Source organism: Anomalospiza imberbis, chromosome 11 (genome assembly GCF_031753505.1).
Source record: "Anomalospiza imberbis isolate Cuckoo-Finch-1a 21T00152 chromosome 11, ASM3175350v1, whole genome shotgun sequence".
Taxonomy (NCBI): Eukaryota; Metazoa; Chordata; class Aves; order Passeriformes; family Viduidae; genus Anomalospiza; species Anomalospiza imberbis.
In genome coordinates, this window is record NC_089691.1 from 16,451,170 (window position 1) to 16,466,815 (window position 15,646).

Sequence of the window (15,646 nt, forward strand, 5' to 3'; positions counted from 1 at the left end):
ACAGGTAAAACAAAGTTGGCAGCACCTCCCAGCTGGCAAATCCTGCAGGGCAGCCAGCACACGCATCGCTACCTCTGCTTACCTCACCTCGCTCTTCCTTAGCACCAGCCAGGTTGATGGACAAGGGGTACATTAGCACCTCAAATGAAATATTTCATAGCACTGTCTCTTGTACTGGTGAAGCACTGGATACACACCGGTTCAGCAGTTTTATGGCTATTGCAGAACTCACTGAGGTATGATAAAAATATTGAAGAGTGTTACTGAAGGCATCCATGTTACTGAAAGCACTCACAGAAGGAGAGCAGGTTTTGGTAAGATGACTTTCCAAACTATGACAATCAAGGAATTCCAATACATTAAAAAACAGGCCTCTTTTTTTCTTTTCCTATAAAGTGCTTTTGAATCAGACTTTTTAAAAAATTGTCTTCAAATGCTTTTATAACAAAATACACAATAAATACATCTGTTTGAAGGCCACTCCAAAATGGACAGGTCTGTGGTTTTCCAGGGCTCCAGAAGCACTTCAGGTGGCACTTGCTTTGGTGCAGGTTCACAGAAAAGGTTGCTGCTCTGGTCAGGGAGAATTACAAAGGTGTGGTACCCAAAATAGCACCACAACCCTGTGGTTCAGGGCTGCTCTGCCCTCACAAGAGCATCTCTGTAGCAGACTCCTCCAAAGGAGCAAAGTAAGACACCTCTGCTCCAAATACTATTTTGCTATTGGGAAACTGCCAGGGTTTTAAGCCTTCCAGCACCTGGCTGATCATTTGCTGGTGTGGTGATAGAGCAGCAGCTGGAGATCAAACTAGACAATCACTCTCCAGAAGCAGAGAGATGCATGAGAATAGCTTACAGGTGCCTTTGCACTGCACATCAGTCTTATTATATACACAGGAACAGAAATAGAGCACAGGTGTGAATGCACACATGTTTCTATGTAGGTCTGTGGGTGGGCATGTGCCCACATGCACACACATCTATACACACTTATACATGCCTGGAAATTGATGCCATTTAGCACATTCTCCCCACTTCTCTGGCCTTCGGCAGAGAACACACGACTGCTAAACCAGTAGGTGCCCAGTGCAGTATTACCATTAAAGAGCAGTACAATTTCACTTCAATGGAAATGTACTGCTTAAATTACAGGTTTAAATCCATATGCAAAAACTTAGAACCAAGATTCATAATGCACAGCACTTGCACAGTGTAATAAAATGGACAAAGGTGGCTACTTAGCAGAAAGTGCCTTTTAAATTAAAGGACCAGAGCTCCCCTAATGTAAGCCCTTCCTGAACAGGTGTTATTCTGAATATATTGTAAATAATCCTCTGTAAGTGCAGTTTTAAGAAATGAAGCATTAGCACCTTGGTTTGAAGCAAATTAAATGTTGTTAGGGGATATCTACAAAATAGTTCGTAAAGAGAAAGAGTTTATGGTCGTACCGAGCTCCAAGGACCAGCACTCCAGGCAGCATCTCTAGGACAGTCCTGCACATTGCACTGCTCTCTGTCTGGTGGCTTGTCAAGGATTTCACAGCTCAGATCCGGAAATCTTTCTCCATTAGGGCGCTGGCACACCACCAGCCGTGTCCTTGTCCCTGCTCCGCATGGCTTCGTGCACTGCAAGTCAGCAGAGGACAGAGCAATCACTGCTGGGACAGCAAAAATACTGCTCACTTGCTGCCTGAAGCACTAGCACCTCAAAAAACCAATGGTAGTTTCTGTTCCCAACTAACCCACTCCAGCCAAATCCCTCTCATGATGGACCTTCAGCTGCCTCAGCTTCTCTCTCCCTAAAGCTGTTCATGCTGCTCCACCATGATATTGCCTGACTCAATGTGATAATGGAGGTTTACATCTCCAATTGCTCATCTCAGACTAATTTTCAAAAGGGAGCAGCACTTTTATTAAAAAAAAAAAGGCCTTCAGTTAAACTAGGCTTCACTTAAAAAAAAAAAATCTTCATTTTTGTAAAACTTACTTTTGCTTGGGAAGAAAGTTTTCCCATGACAAATGGAAATGAAAACACCGCCCAACAACTGCTTGGGTTCACTCATTTATCAGAGGCTGCCCTTCAAGTTCCAATCCTTCTAATAAATGCCACCACAATACCCCTCTCTTCTCCTATTTTTCAGCCACCTGCTAATGAAAGTCTTGCCCTGGGCAGGGAGCCCAGATGGATGGTGCACTCACCTCTCCCCAGTTGCCATAGGCCCACTGAGGGCAGGGGCCAGATTCGCATGATCTCTGCTCCATGGGTTTGCTTTTCTCATCACAGTTATTTGCAGTGTATCCGTTTTCATCCTGGCACACCACGACCCGCCGCTGGAACCCCCCTGCACACGTACTAGAGCACTGGAAGACACAATTGCCCACAGCTTCATTGAGTCCAGGAATAAGTTTGCATTCCCAGCTCCTTCCCAGTACCTTGCACCGTGGGAATGCACTGCTAGAAGTTTAATACAGCTAACAGGTATTATTAAACTTCAAAACCCAGCTATTACTAATAGCAGTGCAATGACTTAGGTGCTGACTAAGCAAAGAAAGTAAACGCCAGCCTAGTTTTAAGCAGGTGAGTAATCCCTGCTGCAGTGTTTGACATCCCATTTGTCCTTAATTCCCTTCAGAGACTTCCATGATAAAGCGTTGCATATTGTTTGCAGTGAGAGGAGCTGGCATCATGGCTCTGCTGTGCTTTGGCAACAACTCTGCACAACTGTAAATGTCCCAGGAGACAGCCAAGAAGCAGAGGCCAGCCTTTGCCTCATATAAAATGATGTTGTCAGCTTTCTGCCTAGACTGCCTTGGAGATATGAGGTATGAGAGGCTGACAAGTGATGCCTGAGCCCTTCTGCAACACTTGCTTGTGTGAGCAGAGACCAGAGAGTGGGGAGAAAGGTCCCTCTCTCTCTTCCCTTTGTGCTGAGTTTAAGAAAGTATGGATTTTGGGAAAGAAACAAAACCCAAGAAAACCCAAGAATAAGAGAATCAGAGCACTTACAGCACCCCAGGGGCCTATCCTCCACTGATTGCCTCCTGGTATATGTGCACGGTTTCGGTTCGGGTTGCCCCCAGGGTGCGGTTTGAGGCGATGATCCGGATAGAGGAAAGGGGGGATGGGCCTGCCGTAGTCATGGCTGTTCGGATGACAAGGAGACATGGAGCAGTCTTGCTCGGTGGCAGGGAGGTCGTCTGGGTCACACTCGCTCCTATCCACCAGCTGGTCACTGTAATTGATGCAGATCACTTGTCGCGTTGCCTTACCTTGACCACAAGTCACCGAGCACTGCATTACAGTGGGAAAAGAAGACATGGTCACATTTCCAGTTTTGAAAAACAGCTCTTACTAATAATGAACAGCAGAAAACCCAAATAACCTCACTTATAAAAGGGCAAGCATGACAGATTAATGAAGCACATTTCCAGCAATGAGGTCTCTTGCAAGAGACAGCGTGATGCTTACAGAGCTCCACTCCAACGCCTTCCACTGCCCACACGGTGTCACGGTGCACATTTCTGTGGCTGACGGCTTTGGAAGGTGTAAACAAGCTGACTCATTGGCCACGGAGCCCTGGTCATCCCGGCAGCTGACGTATCTCATCCGCGTTCCCTTCCCGCATGTTGCGGAGCACTAGGGAAGAGCAAAGAACACTACACTAGGAAGTTGCCTGACATACATTGCAAGGACTTTGTAATGAAAAGTTGGGCATATGCACTTAAAAATATCACATTGTCTACTGTAAAATAATCCTGAAAGTATTATGATGTGTGCTTACCGGTGTCCAGGATCCGAATCTCCACTGTGTCCTGTGAATGCCTGATATGGCTCTCTTGGCTTCAGGACTATTTGGATGGGAAGGACATACAGCTACTTCACAGTCCTGTACAGAAAATACATGGGGAAAGCAGGAAATAAAGAATTTGCAGATGTTTTGATTAAACCACCTCCTCTTCAATGTGATTATGAAGAACATGCAACATCTTGAAACTCTGTGACCTGCACATGTTGTGCAGGCAGGCTTCCTCCCTGCATCCCCTTGGTGAATCAGCAAAACTCAGCATCAGTATCCTGGGGCCTTCATATGCAGTACCCTATGTGGACTTTTGACTTATTAGGGACTCTACAATAGGGATCCCCATAACCATGTGCCATCTCCATGCATTAAAACCAGATGTTTTTGAGGCAAAAGATGAAAGTTCATTAAACGTTCTGGCATGAACACACATCTGCAAAACAGCAACTTTATCTCCCTTCAAAGCTTCCTTCCTTCAGTGTGAGACCTGCAGCCCACACAATAAAGGTTATGCTGCTGATTGCAACCCTTTGATTCCCTGCAGCCCACCAGACCACCTATATCCATGTGCTGATCTCCACCACACACCAAGCAATGTGAGGTTTTGGGGACAGACGTGTCATTCTGCTCAGTCTTTGTACAGTGCCTCACAGGAGGGCTCTGGTTCTGCCTGGACCTCCCAGGAGGTCTGGTGCCAGAAACTATGAACATCCATGACTTTACTCCATTGAGTACTCCTTGCCAAAAAGGAAATTAATAGTGATTGCCCCTGTGAGGGGGAGAGCAGCTCCTGACAAATGGCAAACCCGATTTCTGTTTTGCTGTGATTTCACTTATGCTGGAGGCACGCGTGCCAAATGATGGCTGATGACAGGTGGGTTTGTTACCCCTTGACTGTAGTGCAACTGGTCTCCATACATGGGAAAAACAGCTCCTTCCCAAATGTTGTGGCCTTAGTTAAACTCTGAGTTCATGCAAGACTGAAGCTGCACAGGGCACAAGCACTACAGTTCTCCTAGATGACAGATAGATGGTAATGTTCTGTTTTATTCAGCTCCTCCAGACACCTTGGATATACCCTCTGCTTGAAATGGGAATTTACATGTTTGCTTCCAAGTACACAGCATGGAAAGCCTCTTCAGCAAATTTGCAAAGGGTGTGCAACATTTCTCAATTTATCTGGCCAGAGAGGACATGTCTGGAACTACAGCTGTCACAAACATTACATTGTCACATGCAGCAGACAAGAAATTATGCCCCCTCACCATCATTTGTGGCGAGGGGCAACAGCAACAGTCCTGCAGCCACATTAGCCCAGACTGCAGCCAGGCATCCTCAACTCCATGCAAGTCAAAGGAGGCGTCTGCTGTGTCAAAACCTGAACCTCTGAGGCCAGTAAATACTGTCTCAATCTTGTGGTCTCTTGTTGTTATCCCAGATTCATCCACTGCAATTTCTTTAGCTCATGAGCTCTTAAGAGTCCAGCTTTACTGGTGCATCTGAACACACCCTCACATCCCATTGCATGACTAGAGCTCCATGGATATAAACCATAAGCAAAGGTAATTAATCTTCACCCACAAAGTCCTGATACCCTCATAGGTTGTCTGCTGCCTTTCTGGCAATCTGGTGCTTCAGAGTGTAAGGTGAACCACATGGAGAGGATCTGGATGGGAACTCCCTGAACACAGTTTATCTATCCCATTTCTACCAAAGCAGGGTGCTGTCCTGCATCTTTCCAACAATCATGAGCAGCCCAAGGTACCGCTCTGCAGGGCTGGCATTGAGGGCAAAGCTTTGCTGTAACAAGATGTCCCCATAATCTGTAGCCTGGATGCCTCTATACACACACTGGGAAGAGATGGAGACAAGAGAGTAGGATTTACCTGGGTGTCTGTAGGCCTGGTTGCAGCATTACACTCATTATCATCCACCACTGACATGTAGGTGCCCATAACACACTTCACTGCTCTCATCTGGTAGCCTTGGCCACAAGTCACAGTGCACTGGGAGAAGAAGATGGGAGAAAAGAGCATTGGGTCTGAGTAGGTGCTCTGGTTAGAAAGTATTTATTAGCCCAGCTTCTGTTTAGGCACGTAGCAAGAGCAGCAAAAATGAAAGACAGTTTCCCTTCTGGTTTCTCTCCACTTCATGCACTTCAGCTTTAAATTAGGTCAAAGTTTTAACTTGCTGCAGCCACCCGTGCCTTGCACGCTTCACTTGCTTCTTTGGGAATGAAGGTGGAGCACTGAAATGATTTACTTTGCTGCAAACATTAGAATCAGAGTCTGGTAGAACCTGTATGATATCCTTCTTTAAAATTGGTTGTTCAGCCCCATGGTAGCAAGAGCAGCTAATGAATAATTTTACTGATGGGAAATATGTCTGACTGGGACAACTGGTCTGGGTTTGTTGCTGTTTTTTAAGTCAAGAGCTATCAGCTTTGTGAAAAAAGCAGATGCCAGAACACTCTGGGAGGAATGAGTAACTTATATTTTAACAGAAAAAAAAACCCTCACTAAACCAGAAACTGGAAAACATTAAAAGCAACAAAAGTTATTCAATGTGAATAGCTTTTCTGTGAAAATTAGGGCATGTATTTACGTGCCTAAATATGGATTTAGGAGCGCAACCTTGGAAACCTCTTTTTTTGAAAATCATGGCCAATTCAATATGACAGAGATTAAATTTAGCACAAAGGGCAGGTACTGTTACTGCTGCCTATCCGCTGAACCCAAGCAAACAGAGGGCTGCTTTGGTGTGCAAATCAATTAACACAGTTATGCTGCTGAATTTGGATGAAAGGGCAGCGCCCAGCCCCAGCCACCCTTACCCAGGTCCCCCCAGCCAGGAGCCCTGTGGGGCTGTGCGGTACCTGCCCCCATGGCCCCACTTGCCACGAGGCACACTCCTGCTGCTGGCACATCTGCACCGACTCCGGCTTTGTCTTGGGGTCGCAAAACCTGTCGTTCAATCGATCTTCTCCAAACTGGCACCAGGTCTGGCGGTGCTTGTGCCCTTTTCCACAGGTGACCAAGCACTGTGAGGAGAAAAGTGCAAGCTCAGGTGGTGCTGGGGATGCACTGCCAGCTCAGCACCTGCCCTGGCACTGGAAAATAAACCTGGAGACCTACTGCAACCACTGCTTAAAAAAATCCTGGTGCTGAAGTGCAACTCTTTAGCTAACATCAGCATGTCCTGGAAGACAGGGGAGTGTCTTGTCAACAAGAAGATTGCTCTCAGGAGCTAGTCTAGAGCAGGGGCTGGATCATGGAGAGCACAGCTAGGCTAGAATCCTTCAGCGTGGGCAAAGTGAGACCACAAAGGCTCTTGACTTCCAGCAGCTGAGACACAGGGGAAAGGCACAGCACTGCCCTGTGGGGGTTTAGCTGTGCACAACAGCGTGTTTCTAAAAAACTTGTTCTTCCTGAGCGTGCATTTTAAGGGTCTTGGCTTCTGCAGGCTGTGAGCACTTCTTCCACTGCCCTGGCATGGCTTGGACTGCCACCAGCTCGAATCAGAAGACACGTTTGGTAGAAAACAATCCCTGTTCCCATTTTGCTTTCATTATGCCCTAAAAGAATATGAATCATGGAAACAAAAGAAATTTGGCCACAATGATGATGAGTACCCTTTGAAGACTGTTCTCCAGGACCCCCAGTCCTGCTGCAGAGACAAACCTATCATGATTGTTTTGTTGCATTGCAAAAAACACCAGCAGCAGTGGAAGAGGTAATAAACAGCAGAGAGAGGCTGAGCAAAACATCAGCAGGGTGCAATCCTGCCCTCCAGTGACAGCCAGAGCTGCCAGGGCTCTTGAGGACAATCTTAAGGGAAAATGAGGGCAGAAGGTATTTTTCTTCCCAAATGCAAAGCAGAACTACGGAAAAACTGGGGAGAAATTACTGCAGGATTGCAGAGACATTAACCCCCTGCGGCTTTGCAGGGAGGAAAGCGGCCACTTGACCATTGGTAATAAGGCCAATGACTTTGCTACCTGTCTGAAGCCTCCCTGTGCACAGGCTTGCTACCTTCTGCAGGATGCACAAACAAATAATGACAGACGAGCAGGGATGGAGACACCTCTTTGCAGACACCAGCCCCTCAGGGTGGAGGACCAGCAGGGCGAGCCCACCTTGGTGACCAGCACCTACCTCAGACCAGTCACCAGTTCTCCACTGTGGGCACGAGAAGTCACTGCATCGCTGCACTGTCAGCTTCTCCTGCTGGCTGCACTTGCTGTCGTCCAGCACGTCGTTGTAGGTGTTCACACACATGGCTCGCCGCCGCCGCGTGCCCCCGCCACAGCTCTTGGAGCACTGTGAGGGACACACGCCCAGTCAATATTTCCTGCCACTCCACTGCTATTGCCTCCTCCCTCTTTGCAGTCACTGTGGAGTGACTACAGGAAACCTCCGGAACAGCAATTTATACTTTAAGTAACAGGCTTTTACTTTATGTATTCCTTTAAAAAGCTAATCTTGCTATGCTTAATAAAATGTCATGGCAATGATTTTCACAAATTCATTTCAGGTTATAACCCCATTATTACTTTTACAAGTGTTGCCTTTCATTTCTCCTAAATGGCTGCTGTTCATTTTCATTTTAAGAGAGATTAACTCTCTCTGAGCAGCCAGCCCCCCTTCACTGCACCCTTCCTGGAAAACCCCAGGCTCGTCAATCTCTTGGTGCCTGCATCCAGGAATTTTCTTGTTCATGCAAAAGCTAAGATGTGCAAAAGAAACAAATTTCCTAAGTCCTCTGATGACAGCAACATGTCCTCCCAAGCTCCTGGCAGTGGTGACAGCTTTGATGACAGAAGACAGCTAGCAGAGCTTCATGTAATGAAGACAGATACTTAAAGTATAGATTAATTGCAGTGGAAGGTAAGGAGTACCAGGCTGATTCAGATTAGAGTGTCCTCCAGAGGAAGCAATGAAAGCAGAACCACTGTGGCCATATTTTACATATATTCTGTTAGCAACCTAAACAGCCCATTGTACTCCTGTGCAAGGAGCAGCATTTGCCGTGCCACAGAGCATCCCTTACCTCAGTCCAGGCCGAGTACCGCCATCCTCCCACATTACAGTCTCCAGTGCACTTCTCCCTCGTGCTGGGCTTGGCCTGGCTGTTGCAGTAGCGGTCGTCCACCTTCTCTATCTTGCCCTCCAGCCGGCTGTACTTGGAGCAGTAGATCTCCAGGGTGCGGTAGCCCAGCCCGCACTGCGCCGTGCACTCGCTCTTCCTCGCGATGTGCCACCTGCGCCGAGGACAGCAAACATCAGCCCCGGGCTCTGCAGGGAACGTGCTCAAGGGTGTTTGACAGAAATAAGGAATGTATGCTCTTGAACAGGAAGTTTTGGCTCTGTGTCACACTTCCCAGTGCTTTGGGACTTAAAATTACCCTGGCATTGCTGCTTGAAGGAAAGGAACTGTCAGAAGGTCTTTCTTAAGCAAAAGAAAGACAGCAAAGCCACACTGTAATCCTCTGGGACCAGCCCAGGTGGCAAGCAGAGTTCATGGCCAAGCAAGGAACAGTGCTCTAAAAACTTCTGAAAGCTTTCCACCCCATGTTCCCCTGCACCTGCCACCTCAACATCTAAAAACTGGACAATACAGCATCAGAAAATGATCTCCACAGGCTGGAGAGGTGTTCTACAATAAAGGACACCCACAAAGCAGTTTCAGCTCTCCAAAGGACAAGCAAACTAGGACAAGCTAGGACTCATGCCCTAGCTGTGTCAGCAGGGATTAGAGGTGTTCTCTCTTGACAGATTTCCACCCTGCTGCCTCCTTCATGAGATGGACAAAAAAGACAGTGCTGGAGGCCCCAATGACCCACCTGGGGATACACCCCTCCTTCACATCAGCTCAGCTCTGGAAAGAGATGCTGGACATGAGGCCTGATCCAGGGAGGTGCTGGAGACCCCGAAGCCAACAGGAGCCCAATGCCACTCCCACCTGGCAAGGGTGGCTTCTGGAGGAGGAGGCAGTGACATCCTCTAGGAGTCCTGGAGACCCTCGGGCTTATGCCTGTGCCTGTACAGGGAGTACAGAGCCCTGCTCCCAAGCCATGAGAGCAAACTCAATCACAGCCCAGAGAAGAATAAGATCAAGGGGATTTGGAATCAATAGCTCCTGACTGGTGGGAGCCTCACACCCCTGCATGCTTTTCAGACTCCTGCTTCGCCCTTCTCAAGTTTCCAACCTGTTGCAATGGCAACAGCTGTTACCGCGACAACCCGGTCCTGCACAGCCCCGGTTTAACAGGGCTGGAGAAACCCCTCGGGAAACTCGGCCATCTGAATTGCTTAATGCCACCACATTTAAGCCCCAGGAAGGAAAACAGATTGTTTTTTAAAGGAAAATGGGTTGTGATGATTTAGACTGTGCTCCATCAATTCTAGCTTGCCAAGAATTGTCTGGGGACAGCCCTGAACCCATTCTACACTTAAGCCTATTCTTTGCTTTAAATAAACAGTGATAAATCCAAGTCTTAGCTACATTTTTTCTTTAAGTATGTGTTTTCCCCCCTTTGCAGGCTCTATGTATAATGGCGCTGATTTCTGATCCAGGCAGATGCAAATTTCAGGCCCTATATTACACAGGGAGATTTTTCAACATTAAGAGAATTTTTGTTATAGTTAGCTCTAATTGAATCCAGCAAGAGAAATGTAAAAACATTGAAAAGTGCCTTTCAAAACACCACTGGTGGATGACAATTCCTCTTGTCTGACAAAGAGGCAACTGTCAATCCTTTTCTTTTTCAAAATCTAATACAGGCTGGTGAGAAAGGGAATTATGGTGAGAAACAAAAGGAAAGAGTAGTCAATAATAAGTACACAATGTTATTTATATACATGGCTGAGCACAGTGCACCTTAATTCACATTCTGTGTTACAAGGCTCAGTGGTGGGGTCAGGCTGGGGAATTCGATCGCATCGCTGGTCTGACACCGTGAGCTGATCTGACTCTCTCTTACACACAGGCTTCCTTTTTCGTTCTCCTGCACAGAGAAAACCAGCACTTGATTTGAGTCATGCAGAAAAGTGATCAATTCAGTAATTTCTCTTACACCTTTCATAGTAGTATTTAAGAGATCTTTAGGTGTGCTTTTCTACCTCTGTCAGAATCAGAGAGGGGTTTAAGACTAAGTGGAGCAGAAGGAGTTTATCGCAGATGGGATGGACACAGGCAGAGAGCTGCAGTACTCCACAAGGTTGGGCTCTGAGTGAGTATTTAGCAGGGTGGGCACTGGCAATGATTGGATGGCAGACCCAAAACCAGACACTGGTGGATTTTGCAGCCTTAGGAAATGCCTCATGACATTTTCTGTGCTTCAGTTTCCTCACCTGCAAACCAGGTTGTGAGGCTCACCTGGCTGGGAGGGACTGTAAGGTGCCCTGCTCTGAAACCCAGAAGCACCTTGTAGGATGTTACCCTCCACTGCAGACCACGGAAACAATCGTACCCACAGGGTGAGAATCTCAAAGAAATCAAACAGAGAGGGATCTGCTTGATGCACTGCTCAGACCCCAAACGAATCCAGGACAAAACTACCCCTCCCAAGCACCCACCTTGGCAGAGCTTACTGCAGGGCTGCCATGGGCCATGCTCGTTCCAGTAAAACTGCTGAGGTTTGTCCTCAATAGGGATATTGAATGTATAACGAACATCAGGATTGTACAAATTGCCCACTGATAAAACCTGAGAGGAAGAAAAATTAAGCAGAGTGAATCAACAGGTATCACTGCCCACTGTTTTCAGTTCAGCAATGCTGGGCAGACTTGTCCATACACACAACATATACTTCACCTGAAGTGTTATTTCTTGCTCAATCCGATCTGTAGAATTAATCCTTTCAACACCATTATCGGAGCCACTGTATTCGATCACAGCATTCCCAACTTTGATTTCCCTTTTAAACATACTGACGACAAAGTCTCCATTTAATATAAAGTCTCCTTGACTGTTAGATAAGGCTGCATAGGTGCAAAAAACAAGAACTAAAGAGGCAGAATTAACTCATACATACATAACAGCGTGGGTCATGTGCTCTCAGTGCTCCTTTCTCTGGGGAGGTGGGGGGAAAAGCCCACTGGCACTCTCAAACAGAAAGGATGTAAAGTGAGCAGCAGAGCTCTTGCAGACATTATGCCTTCTCCTTTTTCCACTGGAAAGCCTCCTAAAAATGAAGGCTGAACTCCTGAAGTTGTTGCTAAACAGTTAATCCGTAACCCAATGCAGAGATATCCAAAAGGCATTCTGGGCTGGCTGCTGCAAGGAGCACACATAGGCTGTATCCCCACATATACCGCAGAAATAATCCTGCCCAAACCTTGTCATGCTGTATGGATAGGGTGGCTTCCCTGGTGTTTCCAGGTGTGTTCTTAGGGTAAATGTATGCACTTTAATTACCTAAACATAATTTTCTAGTATATCATTACAGAGAGTTTGGTCAGTATCTCCCCCTTTGTCTCCCTCTCCCTCCTTCCCCCATACTTTTTATTATTCCAAATCTTAAGGTATGTGAGAGCACTGGAGGCTTAAAGCCTAAATGCTTTATAAAAGGAACAGTTTCCTGAAAACAGCAGTCTGCTGCACAACTTCACACTAATGCGATTATGTAGCTAATTTCCTAAGTTAGTTTCCCCACCATTTCACCCATCACAGCTATGTTACTAAAAAGCCCCTGTACTGAAAAATCTAAACACCAAAACACCAAAGGTAAGGTTTTTCCATCGAATGAGGAGAGATAATGAAGCAAAACACTGCTTAGCAGCAAAAAGGCATAGATGGAGAAAATCTCACAAAGGAGAGGCTACACTCAACCAAGTTTCACACTTCAGAGGTTTTAATGTTATTAGGCAGTAGTAAAACTCATTAAAGGATTACTTCTCTTTTACTATATCTCCTATAACAGTAGGTACATCTTGGACTTGATGACAACATCAAATTCCTCCCAAATTGTTAAGCAACTACAAGGTTCACAGTAACTGAGGGCCCAAGATTTCACACTCAGTGAGCTGCAAAGTAAGTGGACACATGCACACTTCTCATTTGCTTCCAGTCAGGCCTAATGTGAAGAGATGCTTTCCCAGCAATATTAAAGCAACATTAAAGAAGATTTGACTTCATTGTTTCCCAAGAAGATTAAAGGCCCTCCAAGAAGAACTGAGAAGTTTGGGGCTCCTTCTGGGGTGAACCAGTTTGAATAGGCACAACATAGGGAGGACTGTTTTTTCCAGGAAAGAGGAAAAATAAAATTTGGCTCCCTCCTCCAAGACAGAAAACTCTGAGACCTCAGTAACACTTTCTTGGTGCCGATGTGCATTCATGCTGCACCACCTCAACTTTTTGCCTCATTGAAGGGTCCAGCCACCTGGATGGCATTTCAGAGCGACAGCCAAGGCTGTCAGCACTGCCTCCTTTTGGTGCATGGTAGTCTCTGGCACTTGTTTCTCAAATGAGTTCCTATACCTTTGATGAGCTAGGGGCCACCAGCCAACTCCCCTTTTTAACATACCTAGTTACAGGAATTTGGTGAGATAGAACAAGATGAAGTGCCCTGTTGAAAGATATAAATACAGGACCCTGTGCTACTGGAACACAGCTGGTGTTGCAAGGCACAGGGTGTGCAAAAGAGGAGGACCAGAGACTCTGCAAGACCCCACACAGGACTTAATGGCAAAATCAGCCTTCAGCTGGGAAGTGTAACATCAGTCATGATATTCATTTGTATTATCTCTGCTATTGAAGCCAAACAGAACTATCTATGGGGCGAGTTAGTGGTCATGATGGAAAAGACATTCATGGCCATGCTAACAGCATATACGTGCATGTAACAGAGTGGTCTAACACACCACCACAAGCATTTTCATCTGCCTCTAAAGACACAGCCACAGATCAGAGAGAACAATGATTATGAAATTCCAACAGCCAAAGGCCAAGTTACTGTTAGGTTTAAATCAAACCAGCATCTTTGGTGCAGGGTATTTCTTTACAGTTACATGTCACTATCAGGCAGGGACAAGAAAGTCTCACTCTAAGTGAAATCAGAATTATTATTCTCAGAAGAATAGAAAATAATTTCTCTTTGTATGTGTTTACACAAACATCTTTCAGGACATGGCACCAGCCAAAGCATGGTGACAGCAGAGATAAAGTTGCAGAGATAAAGTTGCAGTGAGGAGACTCCAGCAGAGCTCAGAATCCTGTTTGGCTCCCAGCTTTGTCCCTCAGCTCCCACCCAGGCTCGACAGTCCTTCACAGCCCTAGATACACCCTAAGGGAATATTTCTTATAATTGGTGAACCTCCCAGACTTTGCAACTAGGATGGCATGAACAAAAAAAAAAAAAAAAAAAAAAGGAAGAAGATAAGGATGAATGTTTGGCAGATATAGAAAAATTCTCACCAAGAAAACATCTCCCTCAAATGAAATCTTCAACCTCCCTAGCAGAGAGCTGCCAGTAGATACATCACCACAACCAGACAACCAAGGAAATTTCTGGACTGAAATAAGGAGTACAACTCACCCAGGTAGTTGTCATCCTCTGGTTTCCCTGAGTAACTGTGCTGACGCACATCAATATTAGTGGCACCAGCTGGGATGCGAACCACAATGTTATAACCTAGGAAAGATTCAACAGAAAGTCAAGGCTATTTCACAGGCATTTGATTTGTTTTCTACAGGGGAAGGGAAATGAGCTAAGTTACCTCACATTACACAAGCTGATACTTTTCATTTAGGGTTAGCATAAATAGTTATAAAATGGAATATACTACAGCTAGAAGGATTGTGTTTTACATCGGTGTTTTTGTAGATTAAGTGTCATAATGGCTTTTATAGACCCACATTTTTTCACTATAAAGTTTTTAGCAACAGATTCTTACCATAATGCACCGTGTTAAATGTGCCTGCAACAGTTTTGCATGAAGAATTATCCCCACCACAAACACCACATTTATCTCTTCTTGCTTTTGAATTCAGCACATGATCACATCCAGCTTGCTTTAAGAGAAAAATTGAAAAAAACAGATTGAGCAAATACAGAGTAGAACAGCATTGACAAATCTCCTAATTAAGTCACACAAAAGCTGTGTATGCAAAAGGCTGCTGTGAGATAAACTGGTTTGCTTCCCCACATTTTTCCACTGATTTACAGTGTGACCATCCCACGAGGTTTTACAACAAAAGGCTTTTTTACAAAGCAAGAATCAGAACAACTGTTTGCACCAGGTAATGCTTTCACTAGAAAAAAATTCTTGCATCAATTGTTCCCATAGAGAAAAGTGTGAAGAACAATTGTGAATGGAAATGTAGGACTCTGGGGCCTGATCAGGAAGAACTGGGGCAAAGCATAGAAGGAAGCAACACTGGGATTTAGGCTGAGATTCCACAGCCCTCAGTAACTTAGGGCAGGATGTGCAAACATGTTCCACTTGAGTGGGTCCCAAGAAGAGCTGGTGAATGGTCTAGACTAAGATGAGGAGTGACTGAGGGGGCTGAGGAGCTCAGCCTGGAGAAAAAGAAGCTCAGGAGAGACTTTCTCACTCTCTACAACTACCTGAAAGGAAGTCGTAGCCAGGTGGGGGATCACGCTCTTTTCAAAGGTAACAAGCAACAGGACAAGAGAAAACAGCCTCACGCTCAGCAAGGGAGGTTTAGATTTGATATTAGGAAATAATTCTTCACCAAAAAGTTTGTCAAACACTGGAACAGACTGCTCAGGGCAGTGGTGGGAGTCACCCTCCCTGGTGGTATTAGAAGACACATAGATATGGCACTTGGGAACACGGTTTAGTGGCAGACTTGGCAGTGCTGGGTTAATGGCTGGACTTGATC

General features: G+C 45.8%; 1 protein-coding gene across 8 annotated transcripts in view; it reads right to left on the reverse strand.

Annotated features, from left to right (window-relative positions):
- Nucleotides 1–15,646, reverse strand: part of ADAMTS9 (ADAM metallopeptidase with thrombospondin type 1 motif 9) — an 80,875-nt gene that overhangs the window by 33,073 nt on the left and 32,156 nt on the right. For all 8 annotated transcript variants that reach the window (XR_011003100.1, XM_068202159.1, XM_068202162.1 and 5 more), the window contains 14 exons: nt 14,695–14,812; nt 14,337–14,432; nt 11,615–11,781; nt 11,377–11,506; nt 10,679–10,805; nt 8,849–9,059; nt 7,954–8,118; nt 6,675–6,839; nt 5,686–5,805; nt 3,782–3,886; nt 3,469–3,636; nt 3,007–3,291; nt 2,199–2,360; nt 1,449–1,625 (listed from right to left, as the gene is read on the reverse strand). Coding sequence is in view for 7 of the 8 variants with exons in the window: in XM_068202159.1 (XP_068058260.1) it covers nt 1,449–1,625; nt 2,199–2,360; nt 3,007–3,291; nt 3,469–3,636; nt 3,782–3,886; nt 5,686–5,805; nt 6,675–6,839; nt 7,954–8,118; nt 8,849–9,059; nt 10,679–10,805; nt 11,377–11,506; nt 11,615–11,781; nt 14,337–14,432; nt 14,695–14,812 (2,196 nt within the window). In the remaining variant the exon portion in view is untranslated. The remainder of the gene's footprint in view (nt 1–1,448; nt 1,626–2,198; nt 2,361–3,006; nt 3,292–3,468; nt 3,637–3,781; nt 3,887–5,685; nt 5,806–6,674; nt 6,840–7,953; nt 8,119–8,848; nt 9,060–10,678; nt 10,806–11,376; nt 11,507–11,614; nt 11,782–14,336; nt 14,433–14,694; nt 14,813–15,646) is intronic.